The sequence below is a fragment of the Macrosteles quadrilineatus genome, unplaced genomic scaffold (assembly GCF_028750875.1).
Source record: "Macrosteles quadrilineatus isolate MER2022 unplaced genomic scaffold, UCM_ALF_1.0 Scaffold_1__1_contigs__length_201487025, whole genome shotgun sequence".
In the NCBI taxonomy this organism is placed as follows: domain Eukaryota; kingdom Metazoa; phylum Arthropoda; class Insecta; order Hemiptera; family Cicadellidae; genus Macrosteles; species Macrosteles quadrilineatus.
This window is the reverse complement of record NW_026542594.1, coordinates 87,441,709-87,461,143: the sequence shown is the minus strand read 5'-3', so window position 1 is coordinate 87,461,143 and position 19,435 is coordinate 87,441,709. Positions and strand designations below refer to the sequence as shown.

At 33.8% G+C, this 19,435-nt stretch overlaps 2 protein-coding genes across 3 annotated transcripts in view; one reads left to right on the top strand and one right to left on the bottom strand.

Moving 5' to 3' along the window:
* The window catches only part of LOC128983112 (cardiolipin synthase (CMP-forming)-like), a 71,122-nt gene extending 54,275 nt beyond the window's left edge, over positions 1 to 16,847 (bottom strand). The window contains exon 1 of the mRNA XM_054402389.1: positions 16,739 to 16,847. The gene's annotated coding sequence lies outside the window, so the exon portion shown is untranslated. The remainder of the gene's footprint in view (positions 1 to 16,738) is intronic.
* Positions 1 to 18,081, top strand: part of LOC128983305 (astakine-like) — a 36,943-nt gene extending 18,862 nt beyond the window's left edge. The window contains exons 2-4 of one of the 2 annotated variants that reach the window (XR_008489839.1): positions 527 to 653; positions 16,758 to 17,483; positions 17,520 to 18,081. Coding sequence is in view for 1 of the 2 variants with exons in the window: in XM_054402588.1 (XP_054258563.1) it covers positions 527 to 653; positions 16,758 to 17,020 (390 nt within the window). In the remaining variant the exon portion in view is untranslated. Of the gene's footprint in view, positions 1 to 526; positions 654 to 16,757 lie in introns of both variants that reach the window. The other variant, XM_054402588.1, reaches the window with a different exon arrangement.
* Positions 18,082 to 19,435: the final 1,354 nt, after the last annotated feature.

Sequence of the window (19,435 nt, the reverse complement as noted above, 5' to 3'; positions counted from 1 at the left end):
AACAATATTTAAAAAAAAAACATGTATACATTGTAATTTTCTTACTGTTTCCAAATTAATAACACTTAAGACACTTTAAAAATCGAAAGCAGAGCCTGAGTTGATACAGCAACGCTTTTAGAATATTTATTTAATTTCTATAATCATTGACATAGTTTTGAATAAATGATCTTTGATAAATTTTTAGATTAAATAAACCAACCGCATAATTGTCATTTCCTTAAAACAATGGCTCCATTTTGCCCAGCCGGATCGGTGATTTTTACGTTATAGAGATAAACACACATATACACATACAGAGACCATAATATTTTTGTATGATAGTATGAAAGTATGGATTTTCTGGGCCAGTTTTTAAACGTTGTATATTTGTTTTAAGTATTTTTGTTGCGTGTTCTTGCTACGTATGTTTTTCGATGGTTCTGAAAGGTCTACCCAACTTGGAGACATGACTCTATTAGTCCGGCACTTTAGTAGTATGCTACTATCACAGTTACATTTCATGTCTGTGTGCGTTGTGTTACAGATGATGTCACCGCTGAAGAGTCTGTTGCTGTTGTCAGTTTTCGCTACGTGCTGCCTGTGCTCTAGGCCGCCGTACATAGGCTGTCAAAACAGTGACGAGTGCGGCAAAGATGGCTGCTGTGTTATTGGTTTGTATATTCGAACTGTAACTTGAAAATTCATAACTAATACTCGAAAAATAACGTGAAATATAGATTTAACTATTTCAATAACAACATTTTTGGACATAAAATAATGGTTTTAAACAAAAAGGTGAGTTATAGGCCTGTGGCAATGGCTTAATCTAGAGTAGTTTACTACACTCGATATCCATTAGATCCATATAGGTCTGCAGCCTATGATAAGGACGGTTGCAGCCTTGATACCTTGGGGCCCCAAAGGTAGCATAAGTATATTGCAGTAGCCTACTCATCCCGTTGAGGGGAGGCCGGCCTGACTGACAGAGTAACGTTAATTGTGGTTTATGTAGCGGTAGGGACGTTATTAAACGTTTTCATTATATACACGTCCCTGCCGCAGCTGCAATAATTTCCCTGGCTGAAGAGGACATAGTCCTAAAACAGACTTAGTTCAGTTCAGTAGGGTTTCAGCTCTCTCAGCTGGAACATCACGATTGAATAAGAAGAAGAATGTGTTTTTGTTAATCTGATGGCATTTTGTCGATACAATATCTTTCCAACCAAAACAAGTACTGAAACTTTACTTAAAAGAATACTCTAATGTTTTATTCCCCTTCAAAGGAAGGTGAGACATTATATTCATTTGTATTTGGCTGATTTGTTATCTTTATTCAAGGCGATGTTTTTTAGATCTGTTTTTTATATCTTCAGCACATTGATTTATTAAAATTGTTATTCTATGTTTGTTGGGCAGTGTAGTATATAACATATTAATGATTAAAAATAAAATGTATTTATTGATTGTCCAAGTATCCAAGCTTACACAACTCATTCGTTTCGTGGCAAATGTCGAGTTTTCTGCAAACTATGATGGGCTGCAATCTGCAATGTACATATCTATTGTGTCTAAATGAAATAAACTTTAAACATTTGAGAAATATATTTGAACATTGTAAAATGTACAAACACTGAAAACAAAAACATTAAATTGTACAACTGACTCACAACAGAAAACAATAAATAATTAACCAGTCAGCTGGTATTAAAATATAGGAAAATAGAATATTATTAATTGACACTAGATTGAATATATCAACTCTCCCCTCTTAATTCTGAGGGAGGATCTGGTCAGTGTGTCTGGTATGCAGACATTCCAGTTGTAGAGCTTGGTGCCTTCCTCAGCTGTGTTACTAATGCATAGATCTTTGTTTGTATGTCACCTCTCTCCCCCACCATTGAATTTAGCCCCTTCTTCACGGTTTGTACGAATCTTTCTGCTTGTCCATTGCTAGAAGGGTGAAATGGTGCGCATGTTCTGTGACAAATTCCATTTTCTTTCAAATAGTTTTGAAAAGCCGTGCATTGTCCTCGATCTGGTTGATATGCCTAGCTCTGTTCTTTGCCATGCAGACCCTGGCTAAGTGACCAACCTTATTACAAGAATTGCAGAATTCATCCTTATACCTGCAACTGTCAGCTTTATGGAATTTATCCCCGCATCGATAGCACCGTCCACGTAGTTGGTCAAATGTAGAGCGAACTGTATGATATCTTTCGGTCTTCTTGGTTGGGCCTTTGCTTCCATATTGTTGTTGTTCCGGCATCTTTCTTTCAGTAACTCCTGTTAGCTTAAGAACAGAAGCTGTTTTAGGATTTGATATAATGCTGCTCTCAAGTCTTGAGGATTCGAAGGAAATTGCAGCTTGCACTGATTCTTTGAAAGTACTTGTTAATTCAGTTAATTAGTGTTTTTACCAGGAAAGTTTTGGGGTAGTTTTGATTTTTTCCAGTTCTTATGTATTTTGGGGTGCTGAATCCGAATCTGAGGTTTGCCAACAAAAATTCTTGACGCAACATTGACAAAAATGAGAAAAATATGGAAAAAATGATATTTTTTGTAATATTTGGCTTATAACTCAGAAACTATCAACTTTTCGTAAATAGTCTATATTATAAAAATTAAAGTACACAAAATTTGCTACAAAATGTACCCCTAATGTGGTAATCTCCGATAAACCGTTTAAGCTCCAGAGCTATTTGAAAATTGGAACATTTTGTGTTAGTTTTTAAATTTCTCAAATTATTCTGTCAATGACATACATTCCTTGTATATGCCCAGGCAAAGGTCTTATATAAATCCAAAGTATTAAAATTGATTAATTTTGTGTTACTGAACCGCTGATATTTTATTAGGTGTACAGAAAAGTTACACGAACTGTTGCCGTTTAAATTATCCTCGCTTAGAGGGTTGTAATGAGGCAGGTTCTGCAAACGTGTCGATGCATCATTTGTGAGCGTTCTAGCTTGTTCATCTGGACAATAAAAAAGGTTAAAAGTAACAAAAATTGTTCTACAGATAATAATAAGTAATATCAAAATTAAAATAACAGCAATCTGTTAATCATGTAATATACGTATGCACCTGATGACGTGTTATTAAAATATACGGAAATAATAAAATGCTATGTAGGCATATACTGTTGCTAAGCATTTACAGTTAGAGTTTACATTTACATTCGGGATGAATGAATGGGGGTGAAAAAAATTAGTATCGGCCTATGGTAACAGTGCCAATCACTCTACCAAGCCATGCATCAATTTTGATATTACTTATTACTAGCAGAGTACCCGTCCTTCGTACGGGGTTGGCATATAGTATAAAATGCTTATTGCAGTTATACTCAAGCTTTGCGTTTGCAATGAGGGAGGACACAGTTTGATAAAATTTGCTTCTTTAAATTTACAATATTCTGTAGTATTACACATCTACCATAGCCATAATGGTTCTACTACTTCACCTAAACAATTGAAAAAAAAAATAAATTATCAAAGATTCGCAAAATATCACAAATTATTCATGAAATTCAAACATCATAACTGAAAACAATCCTACTTTGACAGTTACTTCGCATTGTGTATCATAGTTTTTTGTTGCTGCTTAGTTCAAATTGGCTGTTTTCATAAATGCAAAAAATATAGTGCTGCACCCTGTTGGCAAATCTTATAACTTTTTAATGCTTTTGCATATCATAGAACCAACTTTTTTTAGTTGAAACAGCTGACTGTGTAATGTTGTGTAGAATAATGTTGCACTGTACCTTTAATTCTCTTTAAATATGAATACTCATAAGGTTAACATGGGGAACTACAGAGCCACTGGGGCGGAGCCCGAAAGGATTTTTGAGATAAGAATATGCCTATATGTTAATCGGGAATGACAGCTATCATCATGCCAAATTTCAGCCCAATCCGTCCAGTGGTTTATGCGTGATTGAACTTCAAACAAACAAACAAACACACAAACTTTCACATTTATAATATTAGTAAGATTATGTGTAGATCAATTTTTTTTTTTACTTTTAACCTTTTTTTAATATTCCGATACTAATTTTTTTCACCTCCATTCATTCATCCAGAATGTAGTGTAAATGTAAACTCTAACTGTAAATGCTTAGCAACAGTATATGCCTACATAGCATTTGAATATTTCCGTATATTTTAATAACACGTCATCAGGTGCATACGTATATTACATGATTAACAGATTGCTGTTATTTTAATTTTGATATTACTTATTATTATGTGTAGAACAATTTTTGTTACTTTTAACCTTTTTTATTGTCCAGATGAACAAGCTAGAACGCTCACAAATGATGCAGAGAACCGTTTGCAGAACCTGCCTCATTACAACTCTCTGAGCGAGGATAATTTAAACGGCATCAGTTCGTGTAACTTTTCTGTACACCTAATAAAATATCAGCGGTTCAGTAACACCAAATTAATCAATTTTAACACTTTGGATTTATATAAGACCTTTGCCTGGGCATGTACAATGAATATATGTTATTGACAGAATAATTTGAGAAATTTAAAAACTAACACAAAATGTTCCAATTTTCAAATAGCTCTGGAGCCTAAACGGTTCATCGGAGATTACCGCATTAGGGGTACATTTTGTAGCAAATTTTGTGTACTTTAATTTTTATAATATAGACTATTTACGAAAAGTTGATAGTTTCTGAGTTATAAGCCAAATATTACAAAAAATATCATTTTTTCCATATTTTTCTCATTTTTGTCAATGTTGCGTCAAGAATTTTTGTTGGCAAACCTCAGATTCGGATTCAGCATCCCAAAATACATAAGAACTGGAAAAAATCAAAACTACCCCAAAACTTTCTCGCTATGAGTAAATTTAAATACAAATTTACTGGATTATGTTTCTTTCTGTAGTAACTGCCCTCTTACATCATTATCTTTAAGTCCTCTAACAAACTGCATTCTTAGTAACATGTCTGATACCGATTTCCCACATTCACATTGAAAACGACAATCCTTTGCTAGTCTCTTCAGTTCCATTGAAAAATCCATCGTTGATTCGTCTTGCTGAACATGGCACAAAAATTTGTGTTGAAGAGATATAACACTAGGTAACGGTTCCAAATAATCCTTCAACACTGTTACGACATTTTTGTAATTCATCTTGTATGGATCATCTGGAGAAACAAGGTCTTGAAGCTGTTCATGTAGTTTTGGTGGAAGAACTGCAAGTAATGTGCAAAGTTTGGTTTTATCATCAGAAATTTCCTTCAAGGAAATAAAGTTTTCAAATCTTTTAACGAAGTTTGTAAATGATTCTCCTTCATCGAACGGAGCAAAAGCAATATTTGATGTAACAGAAGGGTCTAGACCTACTGAAGACTGATTCGTAACTGTGGTTGGGGATTGCAGTTTGTTTCTTAACACCACTTCGGTTGTAATGTACAGCTCTTCAATTTCACTTCTGCTAGTTGCTAATTGCTCAATATCTTCTTCATCAACTAATGATTCGAGTTCAGATTGAGCATTTTCGAATCTGTTCCAATATGTCCGTAATGAAGACAACCGCACTGTGACTTCATCACTACTAATGTCTTCTCTAACTGTTTTATTTTGTACAATTGCATTGTAAGCTTTCCTAATTTGAATTTTAACTGCAGTTAATACCTTTTTAAGCTTAAGTATTTCACTCATCCTCGTCGCCAATATTGTGTCTAAATAAAATAAACTTTAAACATTTGAGAAATATATTTGAACATTGTAAAATGTACAAACACTGAAAACAAAAACATTAAATTGTACAACTGACTCACAACAGAAAACAATAAATAATTAACCAGTCAGCTGGTATTAAAATATAGGAAAATAGAATATTATTAATTGACACTAGATTGAATATATATCAATATCCTTAATGTGCATGCTAGGGAACACAAAATCCCAGAAAAAAACCTGCTTTTGTTATTTGTTTGTTATACATATTCTTGTTTAACTAATTGACTTGATGGATTTTGTTTTAGTCTAAATCTACGATTTTGGGCTGTACTAAAAAGAAATGAATTCACCTAAGAGTGGCGTTTAGTATTCGAGTATGACAATTACAGAAAGTTTTGGACTTAAACTGACCGAATAAAAGTCTTTGCTGAGTGCAGCGAACGCGCTAATTACAACCTTAGTCTACACCACGTCTGTGAATTCATTTAGGAATCAATTAAGAGGCAATCTTACTTTATACATGCTATTTTCATTGGATTTAGAAACTGAAGGCGACTGACTTTATAATGTTGTATTAAAATACATTACCACATATATTATTACAAACGGTATAAAAAATCTGACACATATACTTTCCTCCATTAGCTTGTCAACACTCTTTAACATAGGTAGTGGTGGGAGTAACTTTGATATTTTATAGGGGATATCACAAAAGTTGCAATAACCTTTGAACCGTAATTGTTTCAGTAACGAGGGGGGGGGTTGCACTATTTTGTTTATTGAGTTATAAGAACCATAACACATTAGTTTTAATCGGAAATGGCCTTTTTCCTAAAATCAGATTTGTTGTTATTTTATGGAGTTTTTTTTATGAGGAAATAACATAAGTTACAAAAGCTTTAAAACCGTAATCCTTACGGAAATAGGATTTGTACCATTTTGTTCAGAATTTATAGAACTATAACATACAAAATATTTATAAAAAAATTATTTTTCCGCTATTTTATTGTTTTTATAGAAAAATCACCATTAATAGTTAAAAAATTAACTATTAATAAAACTAACTATTAATAATTAACTATTAATAATTATAACTATTAATAATAAAAGTTTCAAAAAAATTAAAAAAATCGCTCGGAGATACCTAGGCTCACCAGCACCTACATAGGATCTTTTTTGGTACCTACATACCAAATTTCATCAAAATCGGACAAAAGGGTGTAGTCTATAGCTCTGTACACATCCACACACACACATACGGGGTTTTACCGAATACTCGCAAACACCTAATTGTGGCATCTTTCAACCTGCGGCCACCAGTGGATGAAGGAAGTTGGTAGAAACATGTCTGCATCGATATTTTTAATGAACACTCCATTTTAACATCTAACATTCCAGTTTTTAAATTGTGGCACCATGCCACAAATCGGTATATATCAACAGTGTGTGGACAGGATGCCACTAATGCGTTGTAGTGCTTGAGCGGCGTGTGCGCCCCCCCTACTTCTCGCGTGCGCTGTTGCCAGTTCTCCGTTCTAGTTCCTTCATTCCGTTCTGTATTCATGTGGCTATGCCCTAGCCGCTGTAGCTCATTTCCCGCGCTCATGACGTCGTCTTTTATTAGTGTAAGGATTTTATATGAAGTTTTTTTCAAAGCTCCAATAATTTTTACAATTATTGGATTTAAAGTCAATGGACCAAATAATGTCGTGAGGATTACATATAACTACATGCTATTTTGTTGATATTTTATCGTCACATTGTATGTATGGTTTACGAACTGAGATACTTGGAATAAAGGCCTCAATGTGCTGGGTAAATTATCAGTTTCATGGGAATCTATATATTAATTACGTAAGCCGATTCTTTGCGTCAAAATTGTGGGCGACTGGGAAGTCGTAGAACGACGTGAGAGGGCTCAAATTAAAGGTCTTTATCCCGTGACGGCGGGAAAAATAGTGAAATTCCCAAAATCTTAACACAAAATTAGATATATCGTACAATGTTCTCCATAAGAATAGCATTAGAAGGCATTTACTGCTGATTTTTGTTTACTTCAATCCAGCTGATCGTGATTTTATCATTAGCAAGTAAGCTTGCATTTGGATTACTCATTTGCCAGTCAATTCTGCAATGTAATGTATACTATATAAAACCAACTATATAAAGGGATAACGTTACCTTTAATAATCAAGACTTTTTAGTTATGTCAAAGCTGAAATAAATTGTTTTCAAGATTTAAGAAACAATTCAAGATTAAAAGAAGATCTTCTTTGTTTTTATTTCAAAACATATGTAAAAGATTTATTCCAATTTTTTTTTAATTTACTAACATTTATATTTGAGATTGTAGTGTTTAATCAATATTTTGTATGAAGTGGAATAACCTCAACGGTTACTCTTAGAAAACAATTTGGGAATAGAGATGAAGTAGGTTCGTACAGGTATTTAAACGGACCAAAAATATTTATGTCGTGATTAGTTTCTAACTGGGTAATGGAACCCTAACTAGCCGCAAAATAGTTGGTAATTCGACGTTGACTAGGCCCTTTTTTGGTAGAATATGTAAATCAATCGCACCTTTAGGAGGATTAACACCACATACTTACACTAGGCTAATAGTGGGTTTTTAATGTTGATCACAAACAAATTTAGGTCCAAGTTCTGTCAATGGGATGCTTTTACTTAAGAATAATTTTGTTAAACCTTTACAAAATGAGCATAGACTTAGAAATAATAACTGGGTAGGGTATCTCAACACACCATTTTTTGCCTTTTCTTATTTGACGAAGACAATTTCCAATACTGTATTTCAATCGGGGAAGCCTTGTTATCAGCATTAACCAAAAAACCAAAGCTACCTTAATAAACCAATATTTATTCATAAACATGTTTGATGCCTTTAGCAGTTAAACTCAGGAATCATTCAAATTCTTTATTGAACATAACGTTATCAACAAAAGCAAACAAAGACAAACAACTAACTGTTTTGTTTTTTTTTGCACAAAAGATATGTTGTAGTGGGATATCTAGGCCTATCCTGACACATAGATAATTTGATTCTGAGTTTGTTTAAATATTCCAACAATAATTCCTTTTCCGTAGCTTTTTAGGGACTATGTCCCTACAAGCCACTAGTTTACATTAAAATACGCAATAAGTATGACTCCGTTTTTTCTGTATGCATATAAATAATTCATGGTAATGTAAAAGTAGGCCTATGCGTAACGAATTTTTCACCTCACTATGATGTTTTTAGCTGTTTTACATACATTTAGCTGGTTTATATTGGTGGCTGAAAGTTACGTTTTGCTGGCCATGCCAGCTGTCATCGTCATATGGGGACCGAGCAGGGGTTTACATCCCTAGGGCCGCAAAATCACTTGTTCGCCTATTTACTTAAAACATTAATGTATATTAAATGCACAAGCTGTATCCATGGCATTGCAATAGACTTGTTTTTTGTCACAGCTGCCTAGACAACTATTTATTGTTATTTTTGATTTTGCTGATTCCTCAAAATATTTCACATAAATAAGAGGGACGTTATATTGCAAAACATACTTGGGTAAAAAAAAAAACGCTCGTACCACGAGCCAAAATGGGTTTGCAGCTCTCGATCGTTTTACGTTCTCGACTTCGTCCCGAACTTAAAACCCGATATCGAGTCGGCAAAACCTCACTTTAGGCCCTAGGTACGAAATATACTATTTTTTTACGGTGGAATTAGAGACCCAAAGATTCTCACCCCGTTGCGAAGCATGGGCAGATAGTTAGTTATAAGATCATAAAGTCTTTACTGTTTTGTCTGTACATTGCGTAGACTCATGAAGTGTTTGGTTATTTCTACGTTGTATATAATAAGATAGCCGAAACGAGTCTTGTGTATATATCTGTACGTTTGTTTGATTCTTACTGTCATTGTGCCTGTAACGCAAAAATTCCAATTCACGTGTCCTACCTTGGGAAAACTAGAGTAGCGTTCATGATCCAAATAGTTTTGTAATTGTTTGAATAAATTTGCCAAGTTTGATCAAAATATATCCATAAACAAGCAAACTACAACATTTTACAATATTCTTTATATGAATAACAAGGGAATTTTAAATTTACAATTTTTGAATTTGTCCTGTTACCAATAACCGTACAAAAACACTTTGATATACTAAATTATTTGTTTTCTAAGCTATTTAAAAAGGTCTGGATATAAATTGGGAAATTTTGTATTTTTAAGGTAACGTTTTTCTCCATTTCATATATTAGTAACAATATGTATAGTATCAAATTCAGTAATAACATTGACTACTGTATTTAAACCTTAACACAAGTGTTTATTTATTCATTGAGGCTACTGGTGCTACCGCTGATGGCTTATGCATGTGTACGTTAGTAGCTAGCAGACAATTTGCCAACTAGGAACATGAAATCAGCTGTTCCCCGTCCTCACTGTCGCGGTTGCTCGCCTAGCATGTCAACAGCTGACTGCTGTAAAAATTGGATGAGGCGACAGTAACTTTTTCTAGTACGCTTCTTTACCATGGCACCTGCTAATTCAATTTTGTCCTAAAAAATGTATACACATCTCTAAGATTTGTTGCCAACTAACAAGCAATTTAAATTAAAAAAAAACTATTGTTAATCATCCTGCAAAACTGCTAATAATTCATGATCAAATTTTCATCAGAATTCCGTTAGTTTAAATCAACGATCACATAAGACCAATAGATGGAGCACATCTATATAACTAACATACAAGCAGTTGAAGTCAGGTCCGCCATCTTAGTGCAGGTTAGAAGTGGTAGATGCCAATGAAAACGGCACCAAAACTCAATGTCCAGCTTCAAAATAACTTGACATTTAGACTAAAGGTAAATCGTTGACACTTCGTGTGAAAGATGTCAATTAGTCTAGGACACTATTGGTTCTAATTAAAAGCTCAAAAGTTTATATTTTCTATTTTAAATCTTGAAATAAAGTCGGTACTTTTAAATGAGTTTTTAAATATGACATAACAAAGTTCGTCGGCTGCTACTGTTTTTATTTCTTCGTCAGGTAAGTAAAAAAACGGTGGATTTTGTGGCTAAAGAGCTCAATTTCTTGGATAATATTTTTTTTAAATTTTATAAAGGAGAGTTGTATAAAGAGTTTCAGAAACCATCTTGTGACTTTGAAAATTTTTACATTGTAAACCAAACGCTAAACCTTTAACACACTTTAATACGATATAGATACATTTATTATAAATTAATTTGTAGCTTTTTAGAATTTTTCTTTCGCCCAACAAGTTTTTGTAATTATTGTTAACTAACTTTTTCTAAGATACGGTAAACGCTAGGAAACAAATTAAAAGCGTATTTTAAAGGCCATTGTTCAACCGTCATGAATTGTTACATACCAACCTTTAGGGCCCATTGGTGACATTGGGGGGTGGAAGTCTAAATTTAGTTCATTACAATTACGTCAATGACCTTGAGCTCTGCTAGTAAGATGCTGTGGTATGGTAGCGTGTCGGGGAGAAGGGTTGTTGTTTATGCTTACTCATTCGCTCTTACCCACAAACAAATTTATTTCAAGCCTAAAATGAAGAATGTAGATCTAACTTCTATATTCGTTTGGAAAACGTCAGTAAGAGGCAAGTCTAGACTGTTCCTATGTCTGCGCGGTCCATCACTAGTTACTTTCTTTACTTATTTTTTTTTAAAGCTTATGTGTCGATTATGTATCTTGAGCAATGTAAAATCAAGATGACGTTGTTCAAACTAAGATATAAGTTTGGACTTCCTTGTGTGACCAAAATGGTCGCCTACAGAGCAACAGAAGAATCTACAATTTCTTATAAAATCAGTTTTATTGACATTTGCAGACAGTTTTATATAACTGTTTTAAGGAAACCCAAAATCTATTGGCAATCATAAGTTAATATGATTTGAACTTTTTGCCTTATACAAATGAAATACCATGTGCATATTGGTCCTCTGGTCCTGTTAATACAATTTTTTGAAGGGTTTCTTTTATGATTTAAAACTATATCATTGCACAAGCATTTTCAAGGACTCTCTGCAGTTTTGCGTACTCTTGCAACTACTAATTCAAGAATCAGTTTGATGACCGATTAAAAATAATGTGTTTATACGTTATAAAGATTCAACTGTTAAATATCATAGTTTTTGAGGGTGGGACTGGAAATTTAGACTATATTAAAGATTTGCATTCATAGTAGAACATTATATACTTTAAGTAAACCAACAGAAAAAGATTGTTTAAAATTTTCAAGTTCATTTTAGAACGAACTGTTTGCTCCGCCTCCCAGTTAACTGAGAATTTCAAGAAGTAGAAACATATTAAATAAATAATAAGTGAAGTTAAATATATCCCACAGTGATTTTAAAAAACATTACACAAACTTCACGGATGCCAATATACTTCTAACAACCTTACTAGGAATTTCCTAAAACTGATATTGTACGTTGAAATAGGTTTATCTATCTATCTATTCTATTCTATATTCTATTCTATACTATTATAAAGAAGAGGGGGTGTCTGTGTGTGTGTTTGTATGAGCTAATCTCAAAAAATACTGATCCGACTATGCTCAAATTGCACACAAATGAAGCTACAGCTCCTACCCTAGTAGCACAAATATATATTAAATATAGTACAAACCTAGTAAGTTTAAAAATGTAAACAAGCAGAACTAACTGTCAAATTGATTTTGATTTCTCAATTCAACACAGCTGGTTCAAACCTCATTAAATACTGCACGAATATTAGAACAGAGAGGGTAAGGATTATAAATTTAAAATAATGATGTCACTAGCCTGAATTTATTTAACATTACCTAAAGGAGCTGTCAAACAATATGTTAATGTAATTTCATTATTATAGGATTGTTTCAGTTACAGTACTTCATTTGTTTATGATCTAACTATACTGAGTCTGTTATAATATTTGTGAAATGTTGTAATATTATTTATTTATTTTTATAATAATTCATTTTAAAATAAATCATTCAATGGATATAGGAAATAATCAACATTCTATATTGCCCTATCAACCTAGGCCCTTATCCTGAGTTATGGGGTATATTCTTTTGATTTATTTGTTTGTAAACAGTAATATAATCCCCCTGCCCCAGCAAACCTATAGACTGAGCCAATTCCCGTTTGCCTGATTATAATTTCACTAAAATATGTTAGAAAATTGCCCTATTAACATGTCTGGAACTATTGTGATAGGTTTTCGTTTACAGTGCATACCATTAAACACATTCTTTTACTATAGGTATATGTGTGCCACACTATAGGATACCGTGTAAATTAAAAGACCATATTTTCTTAGACCGTTTCCTCTCCCATCACTGCAATGATCATGTTCTACTTATATGCCAACCCCGTACGAAGGTCGGGTATTCTTCTAGTAATTAATAAAGTTGAGAATACTAAAGGTTCTACAAAACAAAACATTGAATAATAAAAATACATTTGTATGAAAGTAACAGATAGATTGACAACATTGTAAAACGATCGTATAATATCTAACAATATCAAATTATTTACAGTATCACGGTTACAACTTTTAAACTACTTTTGTTATGACTCAATGTTAACCTCTTTAGGACCTTTCATTTTATGCTTTTGTTAGTGGGGACTGGTTAAAACACCACAGTAGGTTTTACAAATATGATTGTGAGATGATATTATAATCTGAACTAGATTATGCGTGTTGATAATAATATGTATTTAAATTTAAGTACTTTAATTGATTCGGTTATATGTTTACCTCATATAACATTTGACCATGGATTGAAACATTAGATGTCTTTGGAATACTCTGAGAGTGAGAAGCAAAACATAACTTTCAGCAATGATGCATCGAAATCTACCTTTACTGACTGATTCAGAAATGTAATTGCAAAATATTTTGTCAACATGACTAAAATGTTAAAAAAAATAGGTGTATCAGCACGAAATAGTTTGTAAGATAAAAAAAGCAGTCTAGGACAACTTATATAGCGTTCTAACCTCAAACATTGTTATCGTTTCAGTGTACAAATTCAATTGATACAAAATAACTACGTTACCAATTTATGTTTGTAAACAAAAATCAATTTTTTAATGGTTGCGTAATAGCTATTTACATTACAAGTGTAGTAAGAGCGTTTTTACTTCACGCAGGTGAATGTTGTGCAACGAGCGGAAGCGAGTTGCATAATTCACCTAAGTGATGTAAACAGCACGCTCTTGCGTAACGTGTAACGTACAAGATTTTACCTGACCCGACAATAAACATGGGTTTACGTACAATATTTTTCATTATCCATTTCACTCATCTTCTATCAGTAACGTTCTTTTACTAACAAAAGCTAGGTTAGGTAGGAAAATACTTTAAAGCATAATAATAACATTCAAACGCACAGCTGATTTCTAGCGTTGAACATCGTTGGCTCCATAGAGTTATATTTTTTAAGTTAAGCACTCAATGTTATTTAAATGGGTTTCTTTACATCACCGAGTGAGTTTTTGATACTTTACATCACTCGAGAAGTAAGGAAGTTGTAGGCCTATACATCACGCTTGGGATAGGGAAGTTTAACATGGCGGGTTAGGTAAATCAATTTAAATTATTATTTACTACACAAATCTATATATTAATACGCAAGCAGTTTTCTTTTCACAGTCATAGCTCGATAACTGCTTGATGGACTTTAACGTTTGAGGTATCAAATTAAAGGTATTTTCATGTAGATGTGCAAATACGTCTCAGAATATTGAGAAAGAGCATCGCTTAAGTACAGTTAAAGGCTAAAGTTTGGAAGGTGGCACCATCTGTTGACATTTTATTAAACTCATTTCCCTTTGTTTACAAATAACATATGGACGTAGTTTGAAATAGTTTTTAAGGTTAACCACAGACTGCAGGACTTAAAACTTCCAGAGCAAAGCTGGAATTTATATTTTGTTTCAATCTGTTAACTAAGTCTGGTTCATAATGAAGAGACTAGACAACAAAGTGTTTAAGAATAAATATTTAATTCTTTTTAGTTTTTAAGTTTGACCATAGACTCCAGGACTTATTTATTCCAGGGCAAAGCCGGAATTCTAGATTTTTATCTAAACATCTGTTAACTATATCTGTTTCTTAAATAAAGAGTTTCCTATCAAGACTTGACAACAAAGTGTTTGTAAATAGGTGAATGTATTTACCTTACATAATATTTTACTGAATTATCGTGTTGTTTTGGTTACAGTTTGGTGTGACGAAATGAATGTTTGAAAGTGATTATTTCCAGTGCAGTTACATCACAATATCATGTAATTTACAATGTGTATAACAATTCCGTTGTAGTGTTTTCTGTTGTTTTGTTAACTTTCGTAATTCATCTAAATTTAAAATAATATGCTACCAGTAAGACGAAGACTGTGAGTGGCTGGAGGAAACGCGAACGTGGCCGCTTGCATCAATCTCCCAATGTATCATTTGAAGATTACAGAGTTTCAACCATCGTGTGGGATACGTCTAACATTGACAATTGAACTTTAAATGTTTACATTGTGGTGGCTTACATTTTAAGCAAAAAAAAAGAGAGTCTGGCCGATGCAGTTCAATTGTTACTCTTTGTTGCCATAAATGAGAGAACCGTTTACCTCATTTGCGGAATTCACCATACTTTCAGGAGCTTATTGGAAACTCCCAATCTGAAATCAGGGCTGTGAGGCTTGGATCTAGAAATTATTAGGATAAAATTTGTCAATTCAATTCCGCCTTTGCCATGGTCAGCTCTGAAGCTCATTTAGATGAGAGGATCATACCTAGGGGATCTACAATTTCAAGATCCATGACACTTGAAAGGAAAGATTCAATGATAAAATATGTGGGAAATAGGGTCACATTGCCAACCCATTTGCCCCATCTTTTAAAACTGTGGCAGAAATGTGTAGGGACGAGAGCTCCGAGGAGTTATGGGAGATTCTTATGTACATAATAAGAGACAAAATAATTGGCTTTCCTCGCTACAATGATGCAACCTGTATAAATGTCGCCGCTATTTTTAAAGCTGAAAACATAGGACCACCAGACAAAAAGCATCAGTCATAGACTAGAATGACTCTTTGATTGAGGTCTTGCTGTTTATGTTTTTAGTTGTTTATTTTTTTATTACAAGTTGAAGTTTTGCTCGATTTCGAGCAACAGGTTATCTAGTTATTTGTAATGTAAAACATTGTTCACCACTCGGAGCAAAAGTATATTATTTATGGTACTTAAATTGTTTTATAGTACGTGGCAGTATAGTATTATTAGTTTATTAGTTGCTTGTTGCACTGTTCTACACACTGCTCAAGCTCTACAGCTCATTAAGTGGCATCCTGTCCACACACTGTTGATATATACTGAATTGTGGCATGGTGCCACTATTTCGAGTGTAGGCTGGCGCGAGAATTGGCAACGTAGCATTAGGAAAGTTATAGTTCCGGCGGACGGCGCGAGACGCGCTAGCTACCTGTATGGTTTCGTGTTCCACAATTCGGTGTGTACCTCCACTACTTAAACTCACATCAACGAGTTCAAAAATACTCAATTGTGGCATGTGATGTTTAAACGACGTAATAATGCTGGAAAACCTCAAAAATGATCGAATTAGCTGTGGCACCCTGAAAAAGGTGCCACAATTTTTGAAGGTGCCACAGTACGGCCGTGTGCCTGTGAAGGATGCCACTATTCGGTGAATACAAACACACACACACACACACACACACACACAGACAGACATCACTTTGAAAACCACTTTTGTTGTACTGAGAGGGACTCAAAACGGATATACCCACTCAAAACTGAAACGTTGTAGCTATTTGTAATAATATATGTGGTAATGTAATACTTAAACTGTAAGTACAGTAAATCTAATGATGAAGTCCTCAGACAAAGAAGAATGATGGTAAAGACTAACAAAATTGTATTTGCATAATGAATAATAATATTTAAAGAAACTACCCTGCACACCTCACAAGATCTCAGTTACATTAAGTTGAACTATCGACGACATAACTTATAGATTAACTGACCTGTAGTGTGTCTGTCTAGGTATGGGTCGATATTCCATCCCCACGTGCCAGCCTAGGAGAGAGGTTGGGGAGGTGTGTCGACCCCTGAGCGAACCCGTCAACGTGACCCTGGAGTACCCGGACGGCGCCTCCGTGGATCTGTCAGGAGTGTTCTACATCATGTGTCCGTGCCAGGGAGGTCTGGGCTGTGGCAACGACATGGAGTGTGTAGAACACGACTTTGCCAGCAACCACGTCGACCAACCATACGACTACAGCGAGGACAGCAACTACCAATACTGACCACTCACCAGCGGGGAGCGGCTGTAAATGCTGGACTGAACATGAAACGTGAAATCACAGCTGTGCTCGTCAGATATCAACGTATCTATGTGTTAAAGGGGAGGACGGGTTTCCTTATTTGTGATTGTTCAACAAATATGCACATGTAATGATGTTAAACATATTGTGTCCTACAAAATCCCTTTAAATTGCTAAAATAATAGTTATATTCGAATCTACAGCATTTTGGTAGGTACCTAGGTTTCAACTACTAAAAATATTGTGAACAATACTCAGTATTGTTCAACTACTAAACAATACTGGGTTTGGCCGTTTAGCGTCAAAACCGTTTCTGTACCTTTTCTTGCTGTAAGTTCCTGTTTGACTGTTAACATGTACTGTACCTGATTGCATGTCTTCAGAGATTCGTCATATTTAGGCTATGTGTACTTATTGTCTATGTTAGTTTGACGTGATAACATGTGTTAACGACATTAAAGGTTGACACATTTGTGTTAAGGACATTAAATAATTTTTATTTCTATTAATCCTTGACTATGAACCTATTGTGAAGCAAATCTAAATTGGTAAAGACGCTCAAGTGATTTTAAACTGATACTGAGACTGTAAACATTCTACTAATTACGTCGTGTATATTAGAAATTTGTATCTTTTCTAAAAATAAACAACATTATTTAACTCATAAACACAAATAAACAATGCAGTGAAGTTTTTAATCCGCTACAATAGTTTTAAAATATATAATTCCCGGGCGAACATTGATCACTTTCATATCTAGCAAATAAAACTAAACGTCTTCCATTCTTGAGGAAATCTAATGAATATTTTAGATACAGGACATGTTATGTTGTTAATTTGTTCATCGTTATTTGGTTCGTATGGTCCAGATGATTTATGATGACCAAATGACTTTAATGGGTTTGGACCACATTCCCTTGTAAGTTTTAATGGTTTTAAGTTGACTTATTAAAAATGCCACCAGCATAGGAAAAAAAGAAACAATGATTTAACTAATTTTTGCACGACATCTAGGTTATTAGTAAATGTGGTAGGACCTACTATGCGATCAGTAATAAGACCAAGTTTTGTTCCTTGCTATCCAGTTAAAAGGGATAGCGGAAAACAAATCCGTTGAAAGAAAGCCGCTCCCAGACGGCTGTAAAGTATAAACCGAGGAAAGCGTTTACTGCAATCTCGTAAAGAAGCGCCTGTCGACCTCTATAAAACCTACTGCAGCATTGTCTGCGCATCAGATCAGGTGAACGTACTGTGGCTGTGTGTTGGGGTAGATGAATGGACATGTGTGTAAAATGTCACAGTTTCAATCAGTGTTCGTACAGCTTAACGTAAACAAGTTAGGCTTATTATAAATGCTAAAGAATAATGTTTGTGCTGGATGTACTGAAATTAACCTTTAATGATAACAAAATTCTAAAGAGGTTTAAATAATCAATCCAGGTCACTTAGATCAAAACAATGTATTTATAGTGGTTTTCAGACAGAGTACAATTAAAAGTGTTTGTGTGGCGGTATTAAACAAGTGGGAACGATATTTCAAAAGTTTGTAATATATTCAGTATAATGTATGTAATATATATATATAAAAAAAAAAAAAACATTTGGTACGCTAAACATAAGCACTTTTATCTGTTCTCAATTGGGGTTTAGTGTGTTTTGTGCGAATTAATTCAATGTTCTGTATGTTCAATTTGTTCCTTGATATGCAATTTTCCGGTTGATAAAAATGTAATGAAAATTTTTAATTCTATATTAGGCAAATATAAAAATACCCCCGCCGCAGCAAACCTGCAGACTAAGCGAATTTCCATTTGACTGATTGGATTTACACTGAAATGTCTACTTAAAAATATAACATTTATTCCCGATTTAAATAGAATTAGTTTAACAAGTACTTAGGTTTGCTGCATCAGGGAGGGTAAAATTGTTTTTTTTGTAAAATGTTAATAGTTAGTAAGAAATAAAAACATTTTCCAAATTTGATCAAAATATGTTCATAAACAAGCAAACTACAACCGTTTACTTATTCTCCATAAGAATAACATGGGAATTTTAAATTTACAATTTTTTTGAATTTTCTCCGTAACCGTTAGGCGCATAATAACGCTTCAATATACTAAATTATTTGTTTTTTTAAGCTCTACAAAATGGTTGGGAAATAAATTGCAAAATTTTAAGTTTTTTGGGTCAAAAATGGGAAAAACCTATTTTTACCCCATAAAACCCCCCGTAAACACCCGTTCCCATGGTCCGATCATGCTGGATCGCGAACTCGTTCGAATAAACGTAGGTTTACACGTTTGTACCAAATTTCATCAAAATCGGATCATTTTTGCTTGAGTTATCGTGCTGACGGACACATATATATATATATATATATAAATATATATATATATA